At 59.5% G+C, this 20,145-nt stretch overlaps 1 protein-coding gene across 1 annotated transcript in view; it reads left to right on the top strand.

Moving 5' to 3' along the window:
• The window catches only part of CACNA1S (calcium voltage-gated channel subunit alpha1 S), a 64,868-nt gene extending 47,131 nt beyond the window's left edge, over nucleotides 1–17,737 (top strand). Inside the window, 16 exon segments of the mRNA XM_047755042.1 lie at nucleotides 4,813–4,869; nucleotides 5,681–5,809; nucleotides 6,013–6,078; nucleotides 6,690–6,781; nucleotides 7,331–7,490; nucleotides 8,462–8,589; nucleotides 9,799–9,895; nucleotides 10,268–10,370; nucleotides 11,501–11,602; nucleotides 11,840–11,964; nucleotides 13,368–13,496; nucleotides 14,111–14,361; nucleotides 15,891–15,976; nucleotides 16,686–16,777; nucleotides 16,964–17,104; nucleotides 17,206–17,737. Of these exon segments, the coding sequence (XP_047610998.1) occupies nucleotides 4,813–4,869; nucleotides 5,681–5,809; nucleotides 6,013–6,078; nucleotides 6,690–6,781; nucleotides 7,331–7,490; nucleotides 8,462–8,589; nucleotides 9,799–9,895; nucleotides 10,268–10,370; nucleotides 11,501–11,602; nucleotides 11,840–11,964; nucleotides 13,368–13,496; nucleotides 14,111–14,361; nucleotides 15,891–15,976; nucleotides 16,686–16,777; nucleotides 16,964–17,104; nucleotides 17,206–17,469 (2,022 nt within the window). The 3' untranslated portion in view covers nucleotides 17,470–17,737.
• The last annotated feature ends 2,408 nt before the right edge of the window (nucleotides 17,738–20,145 follow it).

Here is a 20,145-nt window from a genome sequence, read left to right as displayed (position 1 = left end):
CCTGCTGTGACTTGAGTCCCCAGAGGACTCCCTCCAGCGGCTGTGTTGAGAGGAAGCTGCAGGGGACACTAGGGTGACCAGGGGAGAGTGGTCAGGAGGCACTGTGATGACCCGGCAGGGATGGCGGTGCCCAGGCACGAGCTGCACAGGGGAGAAGTGACTGGCAGGCTAGATCTGCTTGGAGCACAGAACTGACAATATTAGCCGATGAACTTGATTCAGGGTGAGAGGAAAAAAAAATCAATGTTGATGAGAAGGATTTTGCCCAAGAAAACAAGCTTCCATCTAGTGAGATGTGGAGACTCCGGGAGGAGCAGTTGTGGAGCAGAAAGGCGGGGTCCCGCTTGGGGCATGGCACTTTAGGATGCTGTCACCCTGCAACTTACTGATGGTGCCCTAGTCACAAACCCGTGGCCTTGCTGGCTTGAACTTTGGGGGGCAAAGGGAGACCCCGAGCAGGCTTGGATCTGAGAGCCTGCAGCACAGAGGCTGCGCCCGGCTGGAGATTCGCCTCCGACTCCTAGAGTGAACTGGCACTTGGAGTCGAGGCAGCAGGTGAGGTCACCTCCAGAGAGATGGCGGTGGCGGGCAGCCTGGGGCTGCTCCAGTATTTAGGGGCTGGGGAGGGAGGAGGGGAGGGATGGGCCACTGACGCAGGGGGATGGAGAGAGGGTCACAGAATCAGGAGCCCAGTGCATGCGGGAAACCAAGAGAAGACAAAACGGGCAGACAGGAGCTGAGCGTCTGCTCCATTCGGGCATCGGGGCCAACGTGCCCTGGAATCTCGGGGCAGCACGCCCGGCTGAGTGGGTTTAGGAGAGGCAGGGCAGGGTGCCGTCTGGACCAGTCTCTCTGGCTATTGTGTGACAAAGAGAAACAGCCTAGCAGTTAGGGGAGAGTGTGGAGCCAAGGAGAGTTTTCCTGAAAATGGGCAGAAGTGCAGTACTCCTGGCAGGTGGAACTAGGATGCAGTGAGGATGTAAGACCCTGTTGTGGGGCGGGGGGGGGGGTTCCTGTTCCCAGAACCGTAGTCACCCCGGCAGGGTCATGGGCTGGACGTGGGTGGGAGCGTGTGCACCCCCCAGGCTCGAGGGGGTGGGGGGCAGGCAGCGAGATGAGTTGAGGGCCACAGGGGCCTCCGGGAAGGAAGCCAGCGCGTCCAGGACACTCAGTGTCTCAAAGGGAAGAAGGACTAGGGGGCATCCCCAGGATTCTGCTCTGGCACTGAGGATCGGGTGCTGATGTGCGAGTGGGGACGGGCTGCCTATCGTTGGGAACGCAGCCCAGGAGCTGAGGGTCACCGCCTCCAGCACGTGGCAGCCACTCCATAAACAAAACCAGGGTGGGGCCAGTTGGTGCCCAGTGTGGAGATGCCGCCGGAGTTCAATCCAAGCAAGGCCATGGGTTTGTGACTAGGGTGCCATCAGTGAGGTGCGGGGTGACAGATGGCGACCGTGGGGCTGGCACCAGTTTCAAGGACAGAGGGTGACTCGAAGGCCAGGGAACAGCTTCACGGGAGTCTGGAGGGAGGTGGTGACTGCAGGTGGTTCATTTTAGGGAAACGGAAGCTGTAGGTGGGGCCAGTACAGAGGAGCAATTCAAAAATCATGAAGAAGAGGAGTTCCCATCGTGGCGCAGTGGAAAACACATCCGACTAGGAACCATGAGGTTGTGGGTTCAATCCCTGGCCTCGCTCGGTGGCTTAAAGAGCCGGCGTTGCCGTAAGCTGTGGTGTAGGTTGCAGACGCAGTTCAGATCCTTTCTTGCTGTGGCTGTGGTGTAGGCCCGTGGCTACAGCTCCAATTCGACCCCTAGCCTGGGAACCTCCGTATGCTGCAGGTGTGGCCTAAAAGGTGAAAAAAAAAAAAAATGAAGAGATCATAGAGGAAGCTATTAGGGTTTCATAGGAGGCAGGAAAGGACATGACTCAGAACACTGGAAAAAGATGCATGTAAGACCGAGGCAGTGAGAAATATGAAGTGGGGAGGGGGCAGGGCATGGGGAGGGGGCAGGGGGGCGTCCATCCTGGGTGTCAGAGAGCAGGCAGAATCCTTGTGGGAGGCAGGACGGTGGGTGTGACACCACTCTGAGGGACAGCCACCGTGATGAATCCACTGCAGGAAGAGAATGGGTGGCCGAATGGCCAGGAGGCAGGGGCCAGGGTGACTGCTCAGTTTCTCCCTGGAGTCACACTTGGCAGCCCTGGAGTCTGGGACAAAGGATCAGATTCCAGCATCACTGTGGGCTTGAGGGCTGGCATGCTGGGTCTCTCAGTACAAGTTCCCAGTGCATGGGGCCCAGGAGCCGGACTGGGAGGGGACAAGGTCCAAGAGCTGGACCAGGAGGGGAAGAGGCCCAGGAGCTGGACAAGAGGGACAGGGGCCCAGGAGCTGGACCAGAAGGGGAAGAGGCCCAGGGGCTGGACCAGGAGGGACGGGGGCCCAGGGGCTGGACCAGGAGGGATAGGGAGGTGGGGAGCAGAAATGAGGTCCGGAGTGGGAAGAAAAGCAGCAGGGCACCAGGGGAAGTTTCTGCCAAAGGTCCACATTAAAGATCCCAAGGATGGAGCCCTCCAGGGTAGCCTCCTGAGGATCTGAAGCTGAGGTGGCTGCTGGTTGAAGGAGAGGAGCAGGGGAAATCAAAGGCAGCTTTCCCCCAGGGCTGAGCACCTGCCAGCTGCATCCCGGGAGAGGGTGGGAAAGAGCAGCATCCTTCCCAGCCTCTGACAGAGGCCGTGGTAGGTCTGCCCAGGGGGCTCAGGACAGGACCAGCTCCCAAAGCCAAGGCTCCCCGATGAGCCAAGGCTGAAACCTCCTGGTGGGGGAGGGGAAGGAGAAGGCCAAGGATGAGGGAACAGTGAGGGACAAGTCTGGAGGCTGTGAGGAAGGGGCCCCTGCTCCTTAAAGGCAGAGCCTGGCAGGGAGCGGTGACTTCTGACTGTCAGGGGCAGGCCTGGCTGGGGGTCTTGTTCACCCCGTGTGCAGGGACAGACAGAGCTCCATCTGTGCCTAAGCAGGCCTGAGGATGGCAGAGCCGATGGGGATGGGGTTCTGGGCAGATCGGGGTGCCCTGCCTGTCTCTGTGTGTGCATCTTTCATGCTCAGGTTTCGCTGGGAACCAGCACATAAAGCCCAGGGGTTCAAGGCAGCGTTTCTTGCCAGCACAGTCACAGCCCAAATGACAAACAGTTACTCCCTGGGGTTTGAGGTCCATGTAGGGGGGGCCAGGACAAATCAGAGCAGTTTCTTCGGTGGAGGAGGGCTGGAGGGCACTGTCGGCCACCAGTTGAATTTTAGGGACAGCAGGTGTCCCTTACCAGTACCGTTTGCTTGAAGTCACGTTAAGACTTTGAATTTAAATACTGATTTTTGGTGTTTCCTTTGTGGTGCAGCAGAAACGAATCCTACTAGGAACCATGAGGTTGTGGGTTTGATCCTTGGCCTTGCTTAGTGGGGGTTAAGGATCCAGCATTGCCATGAGCTGGGGTGTAGGTCGCAGACTTGGTTCAGATCCCGTGTTGCTGTGGCTGTGGTGTAGGCCGGTGGCTACAGCTCTGATTCTACCCCTAGCCTGGAAACCTCCATATGCTGCGGGTGCGGCCCTAAAAAGCAAATAAATAAATAAATACTGATTTGTATCGTTGTCATATATCCAGGGAACAGCCTAGGGCAGCACTGTCTGTTAGCATTTCCAGCGATGAGAGCAATGATCCACTTTGTCTGGTGCAGTAGCCACAAGCCACACATGTCTGTTGGTCACTTGAAATGTGGCCAGTGCCACTGAGATGAATTTCCAAGTGTGTGTGATTTTCACTGCAATCCAAATAGCCACGTGTGCCTGGTGGTACCCTGCTGGCAGCACAGGCCTGGAACACGGCTTGTCACCCCCTGCTGCACAGGGCTTGTCACCCCTGGCTGCACGGTTAAATCGCCTGGAGTTCACTTACACCTCGAAGCCAGGTCCAGCCTCCAGGGGCCAACTTAATCAGCCGGGGTGGGGACCCAGCAAAGGCGTATATATTTTTAAAACGCTGTGTGTGATGCTAATAGCAGCCTGGGTTGAGATGCAGTGGTCCTGGTAAAGGCTGCCCGGGAGAGTGTTGCTTGGTGGGGAAACCAGCGTTCTGGGAAGCAGCCTCCTCCCCACAAAGACCTAGAAGATACAACTATGCCTACCCCATCCCAGGACTCCAGAAACAGGGCTTCTTCTGAAATGGGGCTGAGGGAGAAGCTCAGAGTAAACAGGGAAAAGGGCTCCCACACACTCCTGTCTGCCCTTTAGAAGCCCCCGGGTTGGAAGCCTTGGTCCTCCTCCCAGGCGGAGGCAGAGATGCTTCCATCAGCTGGGGTTCTCAGACACCTTCACAGGGCCTCTGCCCCTGGAGGATGGGTCCTCCGTAAGAGCCTGAGGGGCACAAGGGCGCTGGCCAGCACCCCTGGACTTGGGGCGGTGGGTGTGGCTCCCCCTGTGACAATGAGTGGTAGGTCCCCTTGTGCCCCACCCCCACCCCAGCATCACAGGCCCCAGACACTTAGGCTGCATCTTGGAGGGACCTGTCCGATTTCGGTCCTCCCTCCTCTTCTGCTCCCCTGCCCCCAGCCTGTCGCCTCCCTGTCCCCAGCTTCATCCTCACACCCACCCGCCCCTGCCCCTACCCTGACCGGCAGCCTTGGGGTCTTCGCCCCCCTGCCTCTCTGCCTTGTTCTCCTCTTTAACTCTTCTGTGGTCTGTCCTTTCTGACGCCTCTCCTCACCTCCCACCGTTTCCTCCTCCTCCCCTCTCTCCCCCCTCCCCTCCTCTCTCTCTCCACAGACTTTCCTGGCCTCCAGCGGGGGACTGTATTGCCTGGGTGGCGGCTGCGGGAACGTTGTAATTCCAGGCTGCATGAGCCTGCCCTGCTGGCCCGCCAGCTCTGCCCTGCAGCGTGCATGCGCCGGCCTGGCCGCTGGACTGCATGGGGCGGATGCACTCAGGGTCCCCTTTCCCCGAGCAGGCCCCAGAGGGTCCGGGTTGGGGTGGGAGGGGTCTGTGCCACTAGAATGTGCATGGATGCAACAGCTTTCTTGGAGCCCTTGGAAATGGGGCCTCTGTTGGTGGGAACATCCAAAGAAAACCGGATGGTTCAGACCCTTAGTGACAGGTCGCCAACACCAAGCCTGGGGACACAGGAAGCCGGGCAGGGGTCTCTCCCCAGCCAGAGTCATCCGGTGTCTAAGGCTGGCCCAGGCGCAGAGGCCGGTGGGCTGGGACAGCCATGTGCCGGGCGGTGTAGGGCGGGGAGGGCCATTGGATTGATGGCCACTGAGAGCTGAGCTTTGGGAGACTGTGCACTGGGGGGGACCCCGGGGAGCTCCCGGGGTCCTCAGCTGAGTGGCCGCTTGCGGAGGAGGCGAGATGAGGCAGGAGCCCCAGAAGGGCAGGTGCTGGGCCTGGCTGCCGCCTCCCCCCCAGGGCGGAACGCCTGTCCATTCACCTGCACTGCTTGGTGCTCAGGCCCCGCCCCCGTCTCCAGCTGAGCAACCCCGGGGCCCTGAGCCCAGGGAGGGTCAGCAGGGGCCACGGGGAGGCTGGAAGTGCCCCCACCACGACCTGTCCCCCACACACTGCCCCTCCCGCTCGCCTGCCTCCACCCCTGCCCCCTACCCCCGCCCCGGACTTACCCTGGGGCTGCGCCCCGCAGGACCCCGACGAGAGTGCCCGCATCTCCAGCGCCTTCTTCCGCCTGTTCCGGGTCATGAGGCTGATCAAGCTGCTGAGCCGCGCGGAGGGCGTGCGCACGCTGCTCTGGACCTTCATCAAGTCCTTCCAGGTGGGCGACCCCGCCCACACCAGGCGCCCCGCCCACCAGGCGCCCCGCCCACCGACCCCTCCCCGGTCTGCTGTGGCCCTGGACGCTCTGTAGACTTCAGTGCAGTCCAGGGAGCAGACTGGGGCGCGTGGTCCCTGTGAGCTAAGGGAGGGCAGGGCTGCAGGGCTGGAGGTGACCCTAAGCCTGCGTCCCCACTCCCGCAGGCCCTGCCCTACGTGGCTCTGCTCATCGTCATGCTCTTCTTCATCTATGCTGTTATCGGCATGCAGGTGAGGAGCCAGAGCAGAGGAAGCAGGTTGTCCCCAGCGTTAGCTGGGCAGCGTTAGGCAGAAGCAGCCCAGCAAGGACCAGCAGGCGGCCCGACAAGGGCCAGATTGGCCTCCAAGCCCCTTCTAGAAGCTCCGGTGGTCTTAGGCCACTTTTCTTCTCCTACTCAGCTCTCGGTTGGGAAAACTGGTCCCCCCCCCCCCCCGCCCAAACTCCCCCTCCCCCGATTCTTTGGCTTGAGGGGAAGAACTTCACCCAACCTCAAAAATACAGGTGACCTCGAACAACACAAGTTTGAACTGCCTGGGTCCACTTCTACTTGAATTTTAATAAACACGTGCTACGGCACCGCATGGCTGGTTGAAGCCGCGGATGGGGAATCGCAAATATAGAGGGCCCAGAGGCTGACTCTAAAATTATGCCCTTGGATTGCTCAAGGGTCAGCCAGCCCAGTTACTTGGCTTAAGGTCTGACATGGCCTGAAGTGGAGGTGCTTGGAGGAGGCTGGGGTGGCGGGGAGGGGGTGTGGGGGGGCAGTGGGGAGTAGGTCAGGTGAGAGATGAGATGGGGGAGGCCTACCCACGGCCGAAGTCGGGCTCTTTGTGGTTTGCAGATGTTTGGGAAGATCGCCATGGTGGATGGAACCCAGATAAACCGGAACAACAATTTCCAGACCTTCCCCCAGGCCGTGCTGCTGCTCTTCAGGCACGAGGCACCTACCCCTGATCCCCGCTGCCCTGATCCCCCTGGCCTGGCCCTGCTCTGATCTGCAGGAGACAGGCTGGCTTCCTGCTGGGTCCTGCAGCTCGAAAGGCCCAAGACTCTGCTGTCCTTTTGCAGGGCAGCTGTGCTTAGCACTGTACAGCCAGCACCACTCTTTAAGTCATTGTGTCCTGGGCCCTTCCCAGGAGCCAGCCAGTCCTGAGTAGGGTCTTGCAGACCCGCTGGCTTGTTGCACTGAGGTGGGGAACAGGTGGAATGTCCCTGGGCGGGAGGGTGAGGCCCTGGGTCACAGCTCCCTGGGTCAGCGCTCTTCCTTCCCCACCTGTGACTTGAGTCTTGTGCTGATTTTGCCTCTTTTCTTTGCTCAGCTCCTGCCTGAGGTGCCCCCGAGAGGGGTAGAGCTGGAGGTGGGGGCAAGGGACAGGGGGGAAGCATGTGAATCCTGGGTCCCACGCCCTGCTCCCAGTGGATGGGCTGCTGGCCTCCTGTGGGGCCACCAAGTGAGAGGCCAAGGGAGCCTGTGCCTTCCAGGTGCGCCACGGGTGAGGCGTGGCAGGAGATCCTGCTGGCCTGCAGGTACGGGCAGCTGTGCGACCCCGAGTCAGACTACCTCCCTGGGGAGGAGTATACCTGCGGCACCGACTTCGCCTACTACTACTTCATCAGCTTCTACATGCTCTGTGCCTTCCTGGTGAGCGCATGTGCGGGCCGGGCGGGCAGCCCAGGTGAGCCCAGATCCGCGGAGATGCACCTGCTGAGGCAGGAGGAGGAGGGACTGAGCACCTGGACACAGGAGACTGGGGCTCTGGCTAGAGTGTCCCTGTCCTGGTCATCCTAGGTGTGGCTTCATTTTCTGAGTGCTTCTGCAGGCTCCAGAGGCATTGCTAAAACGGTTTCCTTTTTTTTTTTTTTTTTGGTTTGCAATTAGTAAGCAAAAACATTTAGTGAGGTTCTGCCCTAGATCGGTAGGGGCTTCCAGTAAATCGGCTTGCTACACCCCCTTCCTTGAGAGAGAGGTTGCCGCCTGTGAGGAGGGTGAGCCTCTGGAAACCAGATCCCACAGGAGGTCACAGGGGTTGGAAGCAGAGCAGCAGGTGCCTTTGACAGGGCTGCTGTCTGTGCACGGGGGAGGCAGAGTTCCCCAGCGGCCCCAGCCCTCGCCCCTCCATTCCTTTTCTTTCCTGTGTTCATTCCACTAAAACCATGTTTGAGCATCTGATGTGTCTGAGGCCCTGGGCTCAGTGCAGGGGACAGAAATATGACGAGGACACAGCCCTGGCCCTGAAGGGGGTCACTGGGTGCCAGGGGTCCAGGTGCATGAAACCTTGCATTTCAGAGGCACACCCGCCAATATAGAGCAGGCAGGAGGAGCAGGGGCAGTGTTCAGTGGGGACTGGTGTGGCTCTGGGGTGTGGGTGAAAGCCCGGGATTGGGGTTTAAAGGATGAGCCCAAGAGTCCCAACAGAGATAGGACCTGGACTGGATCAGAGAGAACCAGGCTGCCCTCATGTGGATGCCATTGTCCAGAAGGGCCAGAGGCCCCGGCAGGGGCTGTGCAGGGAGAAGCCAGGACCCCCCATACTCATGGACACACCCAGCCCCCGCCCTGTCCCCGTGCCACCTGCCTTTCTGTGCTGGAAGCCCCCCGTTCTCCTCCTGCAGATCATCAACCTCTTTGTGGCTGTGATCATGGACAATTTTGACTACCTCACCCGGGACTGGTCCATCCTGGGCCCACATCACCTGGACGAGTTCAAGGCCATCTGGGCAGAGTACGACCCTGAAGCTAAGTGAGTCCAGTCCGCAGGCTCTGTGCTGGGCCCTCCCTCAACCACCCGCCGCTCTGTTCTAGACCCTGTCTGGGTGTCCGGGTGTCCGGGTGTCCGGGTGTCCGGGTGTCCTGCAGGAAGTCACTCTCCTGTCTCACAGGAAGAGCAGGCTTTCCTCCCTTTATGGCCCGAGGCCCCAGATCAGAGGATGGGAGTTTCTCAGGCCAGGGGGGCACCCCCCAGCCCCCAAGCACAGAAGCCCCCTTGCCTTTATTGGGAAGTGGCCATCCAGCTTCACTTGGACACTTCCAGGAGCAGGGAACTCACTCCTTTGCCAGGCACTCTAGGCCTGGCTACTCAGCGTGTGGTCCACTGGCCAAGCAGCTGAGCCCCCGGAGCCACCCCAGACTGAGCGAATCAGAACTCGCATTGCCCTTAACCAGACCCCTGGTGCATCTGTCTGCCCTTTAACCCTGGGGAGCACAGCGGCCTTAAGTTCTTCCCAAGAACATGATACGCTCACCTCTGATGACCGTTTCCCAGGTGTCAGGTGCTGTGCCAACCACGACACACGTTAGCTCACACTCCTTAAAACTCTTGACACCACCTCCCGTCTCCACCAGTCTCTGGATGTGGGTTTCCACCTCCCTTGATTCATACCCTCTACTTCTATTAATACAACCCAAGAGCCTCCCGTCAGCTTGACTAAAACTCAAGGAAGGCTCCAGTGTGGGAAAAATGAAATCCAGGTTCTAGGCTCAGAGGTTCCTTATCTGAAGGGTCTCTGGCCTCTTATCACCCCCACCCCCCAAAAAAGAGAGCCTATTCCTGGTGGAAATACTGTTCCTTCTTTTAAAAGGAAACTTGGTGGGAGTTCTCGCTGTAGCACAGTGGGTTAAGACTCTGACTGCAGCGGCTTAGGTCACTGCAGAGGTGCATGTTTAATCCCCGGTGCAGCACAGTGGGTTAAAGGATCCAGTGTTGATACAACTGCAGCTCGGATGCAGTCCCTGGCTTGGGAACTTCCATATGCCACAAGTGCAGCAATAAAAATAATAATAATAAAAAATTTAAAAATAAAAAGGAAAGTTGGGGAGTTCCCTGGTGGCTCAGTGGGTTAAGGACATGGCAAAAAGAAAAGGGGGAAACGTGGGAAGAGATCCCTGGCTCCCCTTGATTCTCTGAGCAGGAAGGGCTGCCAGGTACACCAGTCTGGGTGCCCTCCCACAGGGGCAGAATCAAACACCTGGACGTGGTGACCCTGCTGAGAAGGATCCAGCCCCCTCTGGGCTTTGGGAAGTTTTGTCCACACCGGGTGGCATGTAAGGTAACGGGGAGCTGCCAGTGGGGGTGCCCTGCCCCCACCCAGAAGGAGGCACAAGTGTCCTGGGGCTGGGAAGCTGGCGAGGCCAGGTCGAATGAGTCATTTCAGAGCAGTGGTCTCCTGGGGGCCCACATCCATCCCTGGGACCCGAAGTCTAGGTAGTGTCCCCCCACTCACCTTCCCCTCCCCTCCTAGGGGACACCCTGGTTGGTCAGCACCCCAGCCCTCCTGTCCCCGCCCCCTCCTGGGGGACACTTGGTCTGTCAGCCTCCCCCAGCCCTCCTGTCCCCTCCCCTGCTGGCCCTCAGACCAGGTAAGGATGACCGCCTGGCTTGGTGGTCCCAGCGCAGCAGTGAGCCCCCCTCTCCCACACAGCGGCTAGTGGGCATGAATATGCCCCTGAACAGCGATGGCTCGGTCACCTTCAACGCCACCCTCTTCGCCCTGGTCCGAACGGCGCTCAAGATCAAGACGGAAGGTGAGGGCCTTTCACGGGGGCTGAGTTTTTAGCAGATTCTACCAGGTTCTCTGAGATAAAGTTTGGAATCAAGAGTCGTGGCTCAGTGGTTAACGAATCCGACTAGGAACCATGAGGTTGTGGGTTCCATCCCTGGCCTTGCTCAGTGAGTTAAGGATCCAGCATTGCCGTGAGCTGGGGTGTAGGCCAGCTCGGATCCCGAATTGCTGTGGCTGTGGTGTAGGCCAGCGGCTACAGCTCCGATTCGATCCCTAGCCTTGGAACCTGCATATGCCACAGGAGAGGCCCAAGAAATGGCAAAAAGACAAAAAAAAAAAGTCATGGGGGAGTTTCCTTGGGGTGCAGAAGGTTAAGGATTTGGCATAGTCACTGCAGTGTTTCGGTTTGCTGCTGTAGCGCAGGTTCGATCCCTGGCCTAGGAACTTCCACATGGCCAGGAAAAAAAAGTCACAGGGAGGAGCAGAGAGAGGACACAGGCTATGGTCGCCAAGCCCTCATGCCCTCATGACTCAGAAGGAGCCCGAAAATTCTGCAGGGCCAAGGTCACCAGAGATCTGTTCCCACACAGCTGTGTCTGATCAGGGCCGGAGAGTGAGCGCGCAGGTGTGGGGCCCCCGGGTGCAGCTCTGGACCAGAGCTGCTGGGCAGCTGTTGGGCTCCCGCTTGGCCCCCTCAACCCTGAACTTGCAGGTGCCCACCTGCCAGCCAGGCAGCGGGGTGGGAGGGGGAGAGTCAAATGGGGCTGCCCCTGAGCCCTCATGCAGGTACCAGCCGCATGAGAACCCCCTGCAGGTCGTGGGGACCATGGCAGGCATTGAGGAGGCCAGGTCAGGGCGGACAGAGGCGGCACAGCTGGAGGGCTCCCTGGTGGAGGCGGGCAGACCAGAGGCATGGGGGGGGGGTCAAAGGCTGCTGGGGAGAGGGACAACAGGAAGAGACAGTGGCCTGTGGGATCACTGTGTGACCCAAGGTCAGCTCCCTGCAAAGCCAGTGCCCACAGAGCAGCTGCCACGAGGGAAAACCCGCCAGCATGTGCTGAGTGAGAGGTCAGGAGTGCTAGGTGGCTTTGTCAAGCGCCATCGGCTCAGCTGGAGTGACTTCAGGCTGCTCCGCCTGTCCCTTGCCGGCAGGTAACTTTGAGCAGGCCAACGAGGAGCTGAGGGCCATTATCAAGAAGATCTGGAAGAGAACCAGCATGAAGCTCCTGGACCAGGTCATCCCGCCAATTGGAGGTGGGTACGGCATGGGGAGTCCCGGTCTAGAGGCAGCCGAAGAAGGGGGCCGGGTGCCTCCAGGGTGCCCCTTGGGAGTCTGCTTGGTACACCCCCCCAGGCAGCCTCAGGTGCAAACTGCCCGCCGGCCCATTTGGCAAGAGGAGGCTGGCCTGGGGCGCCCGGTCCCGGCCTCATGTGGTCCCCATATGGACCCCGGCATCTGATGCCCACTGGCCCCTCTTGGCCCCTCTGCAGATGACGAAGTGACAGTGGGGAAGTTCTACGCCACGTTTCTCATCCAGGAGCACTTCCGGAAGTTCATGAGGCGCCAGGAGGAGTATTATGGGTATCGGCCCAAGAAGGACACCGTGCAGATCCAGGTAAGCCCGGATCCAGCCCCCAGCTCCAAGGAGCTCCAGCTGCTCCCTGTCTGTGTTCTTGGGGGCCAGGGGTGAAGGCCAGAGGGTGGGAGGGGCCAGGACGAGGGGTGTCAGGTGACAACCCTGGATGGCCCACCACCATAGACGCTCCAGCCTCATGGGAAGAACTGGAAAAACCTTCCATCCCTAGATGATACGAGGGAGAAGCTGGGGTGGGATCAGAGCAGTGGGCCGCAAGGAAGGCAGATTTGCCGGGGGAGGGGAGGTCCTTGAAATGACCCATTGGGTGTGCAAAGAAATGCAGAACTCTCTGTTATCCTGCTTGTTTTTATATGATGCATAATGCACCTGATGGATGCATTGAAAAAAGTATATAATGTATTTGGGCTGTGTGTTCCACAACTTATTTCAATTTTTGCTTTATAGCAATCTCACAAGTGTAAACGTTGCACGTATAACACAAAAACCTTCTTTTCTGGGAAGTTCCTGTTATGGCTCAGGGGTAATGAGCCTGGCCAGTATCCATGAGGACGCAGGTTCAATCCCTGGTCTCGCTCAGTGGGTTGAGGATTCGGTGTTGCCGTGAACTGTGGTGTAGGTTGCAGACATGGATTGGATATGGCGTTGCTGTGACTGTGGTGTAGTCTGGCAGCTGCAGCTCCAATTCAACCCCTAGTCTGGGACTTCCATATGCCTGTGGTGTGGCCCTAAAAAAGCAAAAATAAATAAATAAATAAATTCTGAACCTTTTGAGAGTCATTCCCAGTGTTCCATCAACCCAGACCACCTTAGCCTGTATTTCCTGCAAACCATGATGCATACGCATGAAGCAGCCATGAAAATCAGGAAACCTATGCACTGCTGCCACAGAATCCTCAGCCCCATGCAAGTGTCACCAGTGGTCCCATAATGTCCTTTGTGGCAAAAGGGCCCAGCGCTGACAGATTGGGGGCGTGCATCTTGGACAGGAATGTCCCAGAAGTGATGCTGTGTTCTCATTGCAGACTGTCAGGTGACACCAGTCTTGTTTTGTCCTGCCACCAATAACAGCAAGTTTGGTTAGCTCAAAAAATGGTACTTAGGTCACGTGCAGTCAAAAGAGGGCCTTTGTTCAGAAGATGGTACTGAGTGAAAGGATGTCCCAACCCAGAGGCCTGGGCAGCTGCAAAATCCCCCGTGACGCCCAGAGAAGATGCCTCTCGGGAGCCATGGTGGTTGGACTGTCCCCGAGGCCAGAGCCGGAGCCCCGGCACACTGAATTAGAAGGAGGTGGTGGGGCTGGAGCTGGGCCTTCTGGAGGCTCTGGTTGCTGAGTTAGAAACCAGTGTGGACTCACTCGTGGAAAGCAGTCTCTTCTGCCCTCTTGGCCTGGAGGAGTCACTGAGTCCCTTCTCTGTCCCCAGGCTGGACTGCGGACCATTGAGGAGGAGGCAGCCCCTGAGATCCGCCGCACCATCTCAGGAGACCTGACCGCGGAGGAGGAGCTGGAGAGGGCCATGGTAGAGGCCGCAATGGAGGAAGGGATATTCCGGGTGAGCAAGGCCATGGCATCCCTGGGACCTGTGTGTTCTAGGCACAGGGGCAGTGAGGAGGCTGGGAGCCCAGCCTCGCGGAGGGGAGGCTGAAGATGCCCGCCGCCCACATCAGGGCTCAGCATCCACGACCCACCTGCTTGAGGGAGGGGAGTCCCATAGCGTGCCCTTCCCACCTTCCTGTGCCAGCCTGCCCCCTCCCCGCCCCAAACCCCAAGTGACATCCATCCATCAGATGCCCCGCCTGCCTCCCATCACACTGGCCTCAACCCTTAGCTCTGTCTCTGTTCCTTGTGACACCTTAGACCTGGAGTTCCTTCACGACCCCCTAGTTAAACCTCCTTGGGTTATTGGTGAGGAAATTGTGCCCTCAGTAAGTTACCCTCAGAGCTGAGACTAAAGCCAGCCCTCCAGACCATTTGGGGTTCTGTCACCCTGCATGTCCCATCCGGATGGCTGGTCTCCCCTACGGTCCCTTTGGTGTCCCCTGTCCACCCCATGAGACTCCCACAGCCTGGTCCATTCTCCTCTGACCTGTTGCCAGTGCATCATCCAGGGTGGCAGGCCCCGCACCCTGGCCCTGCTCTCAGCCCCTCCCTCTGCTCCTCCCCCAGCGGACTGGAGGCCTGTTTGGCCAGGTGGACAACTTCCTGGACAGAACCAACTCTCTGCCCCCCCACATGGCCAACCAGAGGCCCCTCCAGTTTACTGAAATCGAGATGGAGGAGCTGGAGTCCCCCGTCTTCTTGGAGGACTTTCCTCAGCATCCAAGCACCAACCCCCTTGCTCGTGCCAACACCAACAACGCCAACGCCAACGTTGCCAGTGGCAACATCAGCCATAGCAACAGCCAGGCATTTACCAGGTAGTGGTGGCAACTGTCAGCCTGGGCTGTAGGGGCAGGCATGGTTAGTGGGTTCTGGGCCTCTGGGGGGCACCGCAAAATGTGGAGGGTGTGCTTTGCTTGCCTTTGTGCCCTTTCGGACCCAGCCTGAGCCTTGAGTCTAGCCTGGAAGGCAGAGATGCCTGTGGCCAGCAGGGGGCAGCCTCGGGACAGCACTGGCTGCAGCACCTGGCAGTTCTGTCCTCTTAGCAGGTGTGGGAAGGAACACACTGGGTTAGGAGAGGAAGGGTACTTTGTGCAAACACCTGAACAGTTAAGGCACAAATGTTGGATCTGGGTTCCAGGCAGCCCCAGTCTCGCCAACCCCAGGCTATAGACTGAATATGGACCATGATGACACAAGTGTCGGGAGAAACGGGATCAGCCAAGGGTCTCAGCGACTGTAGCCTCTGGGGTGGGCTCCAAGCTGAGCTTCTGTTCTGGACAGGAGGCCTGAGGACTAGGGGTCCCTCTGGCCTGGTGAGGCTGGGTCCCCCCCCCCGACCCCATTAGGAACAGGTGGGACACAGTAGGGGCCAGGGGAGTCAGTACTTCCCAGGTGGGGCTGCTATACCCCCTTCCAGCCAAAGACCCCTGGAATTCAGCCCACAAGCCTTGAAGGGTACCTGCACTGTGGGGTCACACAGACCCGGGCTCTGCCCTTAACGTCTTCTTGAGGGATGTGTCACATGATCCAACGACAGCCAAGTAACCTCAGAGTTGGTCCTGCAAAGGCAGAGGGCATCCATCACCATGGGCCCAGGACACAACCACTTAGGAACATTGAGGGGGCTTCCAGAACCATGGACTCGGGGTGGGACACCCCACGGCCAGACCTTAGAGCTCCAGGTGACCCCACACACAGCCAGGTTAAGACGCAGTGTCCTGGAGTTCCCTTTGTAGTCTCCTATGTAGAACCGGATGTAGTCTTGGTGAGGATGTGGGTTCCATCCCTAGCCTCGCTCAGTGGGTTAAGGATCTGGAGTTGTTATGGCTGTGGCGTAGGTTCCAATTCGACCCCTAGCCTGGAAACTTACATATGCCCTAAAAAGCAGGAAAAAAAAAAAAAGAGTTCCCATCATGGCTCAGCGGTTAACAAATCTGACTAGCATCCATGAGGACGCAAGTTCAATCCCTGGCCTTACTCATTGGGTTAAGGATCCAGCATTGCCGTGAGCTGGGGTGTAGGTCGCAGATGTGGCTCAGATCCTGCATTGCAGTGGCTGTGGTGTAGGCCAGAGCTGCAGCTCTGATTCGACCCCTAGCCTGGGAACCTCCATATGCTGTGGGTGTGGCCCTAAAAAGACAAAAAAAAAAAAGTGTCTTCAAGAGTGTGAGGCGCATCTGGGCAGGTTTGGGAGGGGCAGAGGGAAGACTGGCCGGATGGGTGGGTATCGAGCAGAGGATGCAGGTCTAAGAGAGGAGGCCGGAGGGGGGAAGGGTGTTGGGGCCACAGAGGGCAGGGTGGCAGGGGGCCAGCAGCCCCACTCAGTGCCCTGCTTCTTTTCTAGCGTCTGCTATGAAGAAGAGTTCCCAGGAGAGACAGAGACACCTGCTGCCAGAGGAGGAGCTTTCAGCCAGCCCCGGGGAGCCCTGGGTCAGTGTCTCCTGTGCTCCCAAGGGGCTGGCCCCGTCCCAGAGAGACCAGGGAGCCCTGCTCCTGTGTACAGCTGGGGAGCCTGTTCAGCAGAGCTGGGAGCCTGTGGTCATGGGAACCAGCGCCTCACCCAGGCGAGGACGGGGGTGCCAACTGAGCAAGGTCCTCACCCGGGGCTGGGGGTGTCACCTAGAGACTGAGCGAGGTCCCTAACCAGGCAGAGGGGGGTGCCACCTAGGGACTGAGGCTGTAGCGAAGGGACGTGCACTGCAAAAGAGCCCTCCCCGCACAGCCAAAGGACCACCCTGGGCACACTGGCACCCGGCTCTGCCCTTCGGCAGACAACCTGGCAGTCTCCCAGTAGGTCCCAGACTGCTGTGTGTGATAATGGGAGCCCTGGGGGTGCCTGTCCTGCTTCCCAGCACACACACACATACATGCATGCGCAGACACACACACACACAGGCACAGACACACACACACACACACACACACACACATAGGCACACACAGAACAGCTTGGCCAATGCTGGTCAGACTCTGGCCTTGATCCCCCCCAAACCCTCAAGAATAGACCCTGGATTGGCTGGGTTTCTAGGACCCCAGGGGTCTCAGGGTGGGGCTGGCTGGCCCAGGAAAGCTCTGTGGACCCAGGGCTGGCCGGGGCCAGGAGTCAGCAGCCGTCTTGCCCTCCCCCGCCTGCCCACAGGACCCCGCAGCACCTCCCATGTGGACAGGCCACAGGGACAGCTGGCCCAGAGACCCATGCCCGGAGCCCAGGCACCTCCCGCCCCCCGTCAGGTAACTGGGCAGAGGCGGGAGTCAGGTCCACGCAGAGGCCTGGAGGGGCTGGTTCAGTGTCTGCAGCAGATGGCACAGGACTGGGACCTCTGCTCCCTGGGGTCCTGGCTGGGGCTCCTTCTGAGGAGGTGGGGCTCCTGAACCCCACATCCCTGAGGGAACTTTGCTTCTGTGCATTTGGAACAGCACACAGGGGCCAAGACTCCAGTGCCCAAGGCGAGGAGCCGCATGCCAGTCTCCCTGCCTGAGGAAGCGCCCCCCAGAAGTAGGACCGATGACGGAACCCCCCAGAACCCCGCTCCAGCCATGGCCCTGCTGATCCGAGAGGTGACAGGGGAGGGCTGGAACCGGGCTGCACCCCAGGGTGGCCTGGGGCGGCGGAGGTTGGGGATGGGCTCCCCACAACCCCACCCACCTCCTCCCCATAGGCTCTGGTTCGAGGGGGCCTGGACACCTTGGCAGCCGATGCTAATTTCGTCACGGCCACGGGCCAGGCCCTGGCGGAGGCCTGCCAAATGGAGCCGGAGGAAGTGGAGGTGGCAGCAACAGAGCTTCTGAGGGGCCGGGACCAGGGATGCCAGGCCTCGGAGGGCGTGGCCCATGCCCACGGGCCCGCGGTGCCCTGGTCCTCCCTGGACAGCCTGGACCAGCTCCAGGGCTCGCGGGAGACACTCATTCCCCGCAGGCTGTGAAGCCTGTGGTCCGCATGGGCTCAGAATCCGTGAGACCAGGTGGGGGGCTGGGGTGGGGAGGGGGAGCCCAGCACAGAAGCCCCCCAACCCCACCAGCTAAGGGGACAGGCCGGGGGTTGGGGGGGTCAGGAACCACCTCAAGTCAGGAGGGAGCCTGACAGCCCCTCCCCCACCAGCCAGAGGCCTGATTGGGTGGAGCTTCTGGTGCCACTGGAAGGGGCCCGGGCAGTGCCAACAGGATATTAAAGTCTCCAGGCCTGTGACAGGACACCTGCCTCTGTTTGTCTCCTTTGGGGGGGGGGTCCTTCTATACTCTCTCTCCCCTCCCGACTCCTGCAGAGGGGCTTCTGGATTGTCCTGCAGGAGGCGGAGAGGGCCCATTGCAGAGAGCGAGGTTTCTCCTGAATGCCCACGGCTGGCTCCACCAACCAGTCCTGCAGCCTCGACTGGACTCCACTCCCAGCCTTGGAGAGCAAGGCACCAATGTCCACCTCCCCTCCCCACACCAGGGAGCAATGAGTGACAGGGGCTGCTGGCCATGGAGTCCCCCTGCATGCCACCCACGCCGGGCTCAGGATGCCCTATTGGCAAAGCACCTTTGCACACAGTCCACTCCATTCTCCCTCCAGCCCGCGATGGGGGTTTAGATATCACATTAAGGAGGCAGCATCAGCATCAGCACAGAGAGGTGGTGAGACGGGCCGTGTCACTTCGCCCAAGAGGGGCAGAGTCAGTCCTCCCCTCCGCAGCGCCCCCAGGTGGGCTCCTGGCCACCCCAGACTTGGACTCGCATCCCCGCGGTGCCCTGCAGAGATCAGGCCCATCAGAGCAGCCACATCCGCTGTCTCCGTCCCCAAACCTCAACACCTGCCACCTGCCACACTCCACCCTCAGCGAGACCAGGTCCCCTCCTGCACAGCTGAGGTCCCTGCTTCAGCGTCTGTCTCCAAACTGAGGACAGCCTGCCTTGCATCTCGCCCCCTTCCCTTGACCCAGGGGGGCCGTTTCTCCTCTTCCAGCCCCTGTCCTGCCCCCTCCTCACCCGCCTTCCTCCATCGGCTCTCCACAGGGTGTTTTTTTGTTTGTTGTCTCTTTTTTTTTAGGGTCGCACCAGTGGCACGTGGAGGTTCCCAGGCTTGGGGTCTAATCAGAGCTGTAGCTGCTGGCCTACACCACAGCCACAGCAATGCCAGCTCCAAGCTGCATCTGCAACCTACATCACAGTTCATGGCAATGCCGGATCCTTAACCCACTGAGCGAGGCCAGGGATCGAACCCACGTCCTCATGGATGCTAGTCGGGTTCGTTAACCACCGAGCCACAATGGGAACTCCCCAATAGGGTGTTTTCACCAAACAGCATGACCCGGAAGCCTGCTGTCCACCCACCCACCCACCCACCCACCCGGTCTACCTGCCATCTGCCTGTCATCTATGTGCCATCTATCTTCCTGCCATCGTCTGTCTAGTTTGTCCCTGAGGACTGAGCCTCTCGCCAGGGCCATCTCCCTTCCCCATCCCACGTCTCGTCTGCCTCCTGCCCCATCCCTTTGCTGAAACAGCGGCACCCAGGCTCTGAGGCCCCACAGTCCTCAGCTCGCTGGGTTTCTAGGCAATGTGAGGTACCATTTGCCTCTCCCTGCAGGGCCTGCGTGCCATGCCTGGGATCGCCAGGGTCCCTCCCCTTCCCCATGCTCTCCCCATCCCATAACCTCCCCGGCCCTTCCCCCCCAGGATTCTGTACGCCCCCCTTCCTGCTGGGTGAGCCCCTGGATGCTCCCATCAGCCTCCCACCTTAGTCTGAGGATCCCAAGCCCATCTCTTCCAAACCCTGGATCTGTGCAAGTTCCGCTGCTCCTGGGCAGCTCCACAAATGTCCCGCTTGTGCCCTGAGTCGACCTCACTGTCATCATTGTCCCCAAACCCTGCCACCCCTCGTGCTGCTGACCCCTCGTGCTGCTGACCTCAGCTCGCTGGGTTTCTAGGCAATGTGAGGTACCATCTCAGTTCAAACCGAGAGTCAGTGTTGCTCGGACTCCTACCCTCCCCCTCTGTGCCTCATGGATCCCCTCCCAAGCATTCCTCAGACCTGTCCCCTTCCTGGTGACTTCCCTGACAGCCCTCCTCCCTGCCCTGTCTGTTGTGACAGCCTCTGAATGAGCTCCCAGCCTCTCTCTTCCTCTCGTCCTGAGCCTCATCCTTATAGATGGAGAAACCTACTGTCTCATCCCCTCACTTAAAACCCTTAAGGCTCCAGCCTCAGAATGTCACACAGGATGCTTGCCTGGGCCAATAAGTGGCTCCAGATCCAGCAGGCCCCCGATCCCAGCCCCCTGCCCTCACCTTTGAGCACCTCTTGCTGCTCCCACGGGGAAAATTCCAGAACACTCAACCTGGAAGACCCCTCATCATCTTCCACCTTTCGGCCTCACCACTGCTTCCTGCAGAAAGCGACCCCAAACACCCCCAAATGCTGCAGCCAGACCCAGTGACAGGCACACGGTTCCCCTTCGAGGCCGGGTCATAACTGCCCTGTAACAGCAGTTACTTTACACCTGCCTGAGGCCAAGTTCCACGAAAGCAGGACCAGGTCCACCAGGTCGGTGCTTAACCCCTGCAGGAAAATGCTGAGAAGTGTGGCCCCCGCCTGGGGACGCCCCATCCGGTGTCACCTGCTC

The sequence above is a fragment of the Phacochoerus africanus genome, chromosome 12 (assembly GCF_016906955.1).
Source record: "Phacochoerus africanus isolate WHEZ1 chromosome 12, ROS_Pafr_v1, whole genome shotgun sequence".
NCBI classification, from domain to species: domain Eukaryota; kingdom Metazoa; phylum Chordata; class Mammalia; order Artiodactyla; family Suidae; genus Phacochoerus; species Phacochoerus africanus.
The sequence above is the reverse complement of the archived record's forward strand: the minus strand, read 5'-3'. Positions and strand labels throughout refer to the sequence as shown.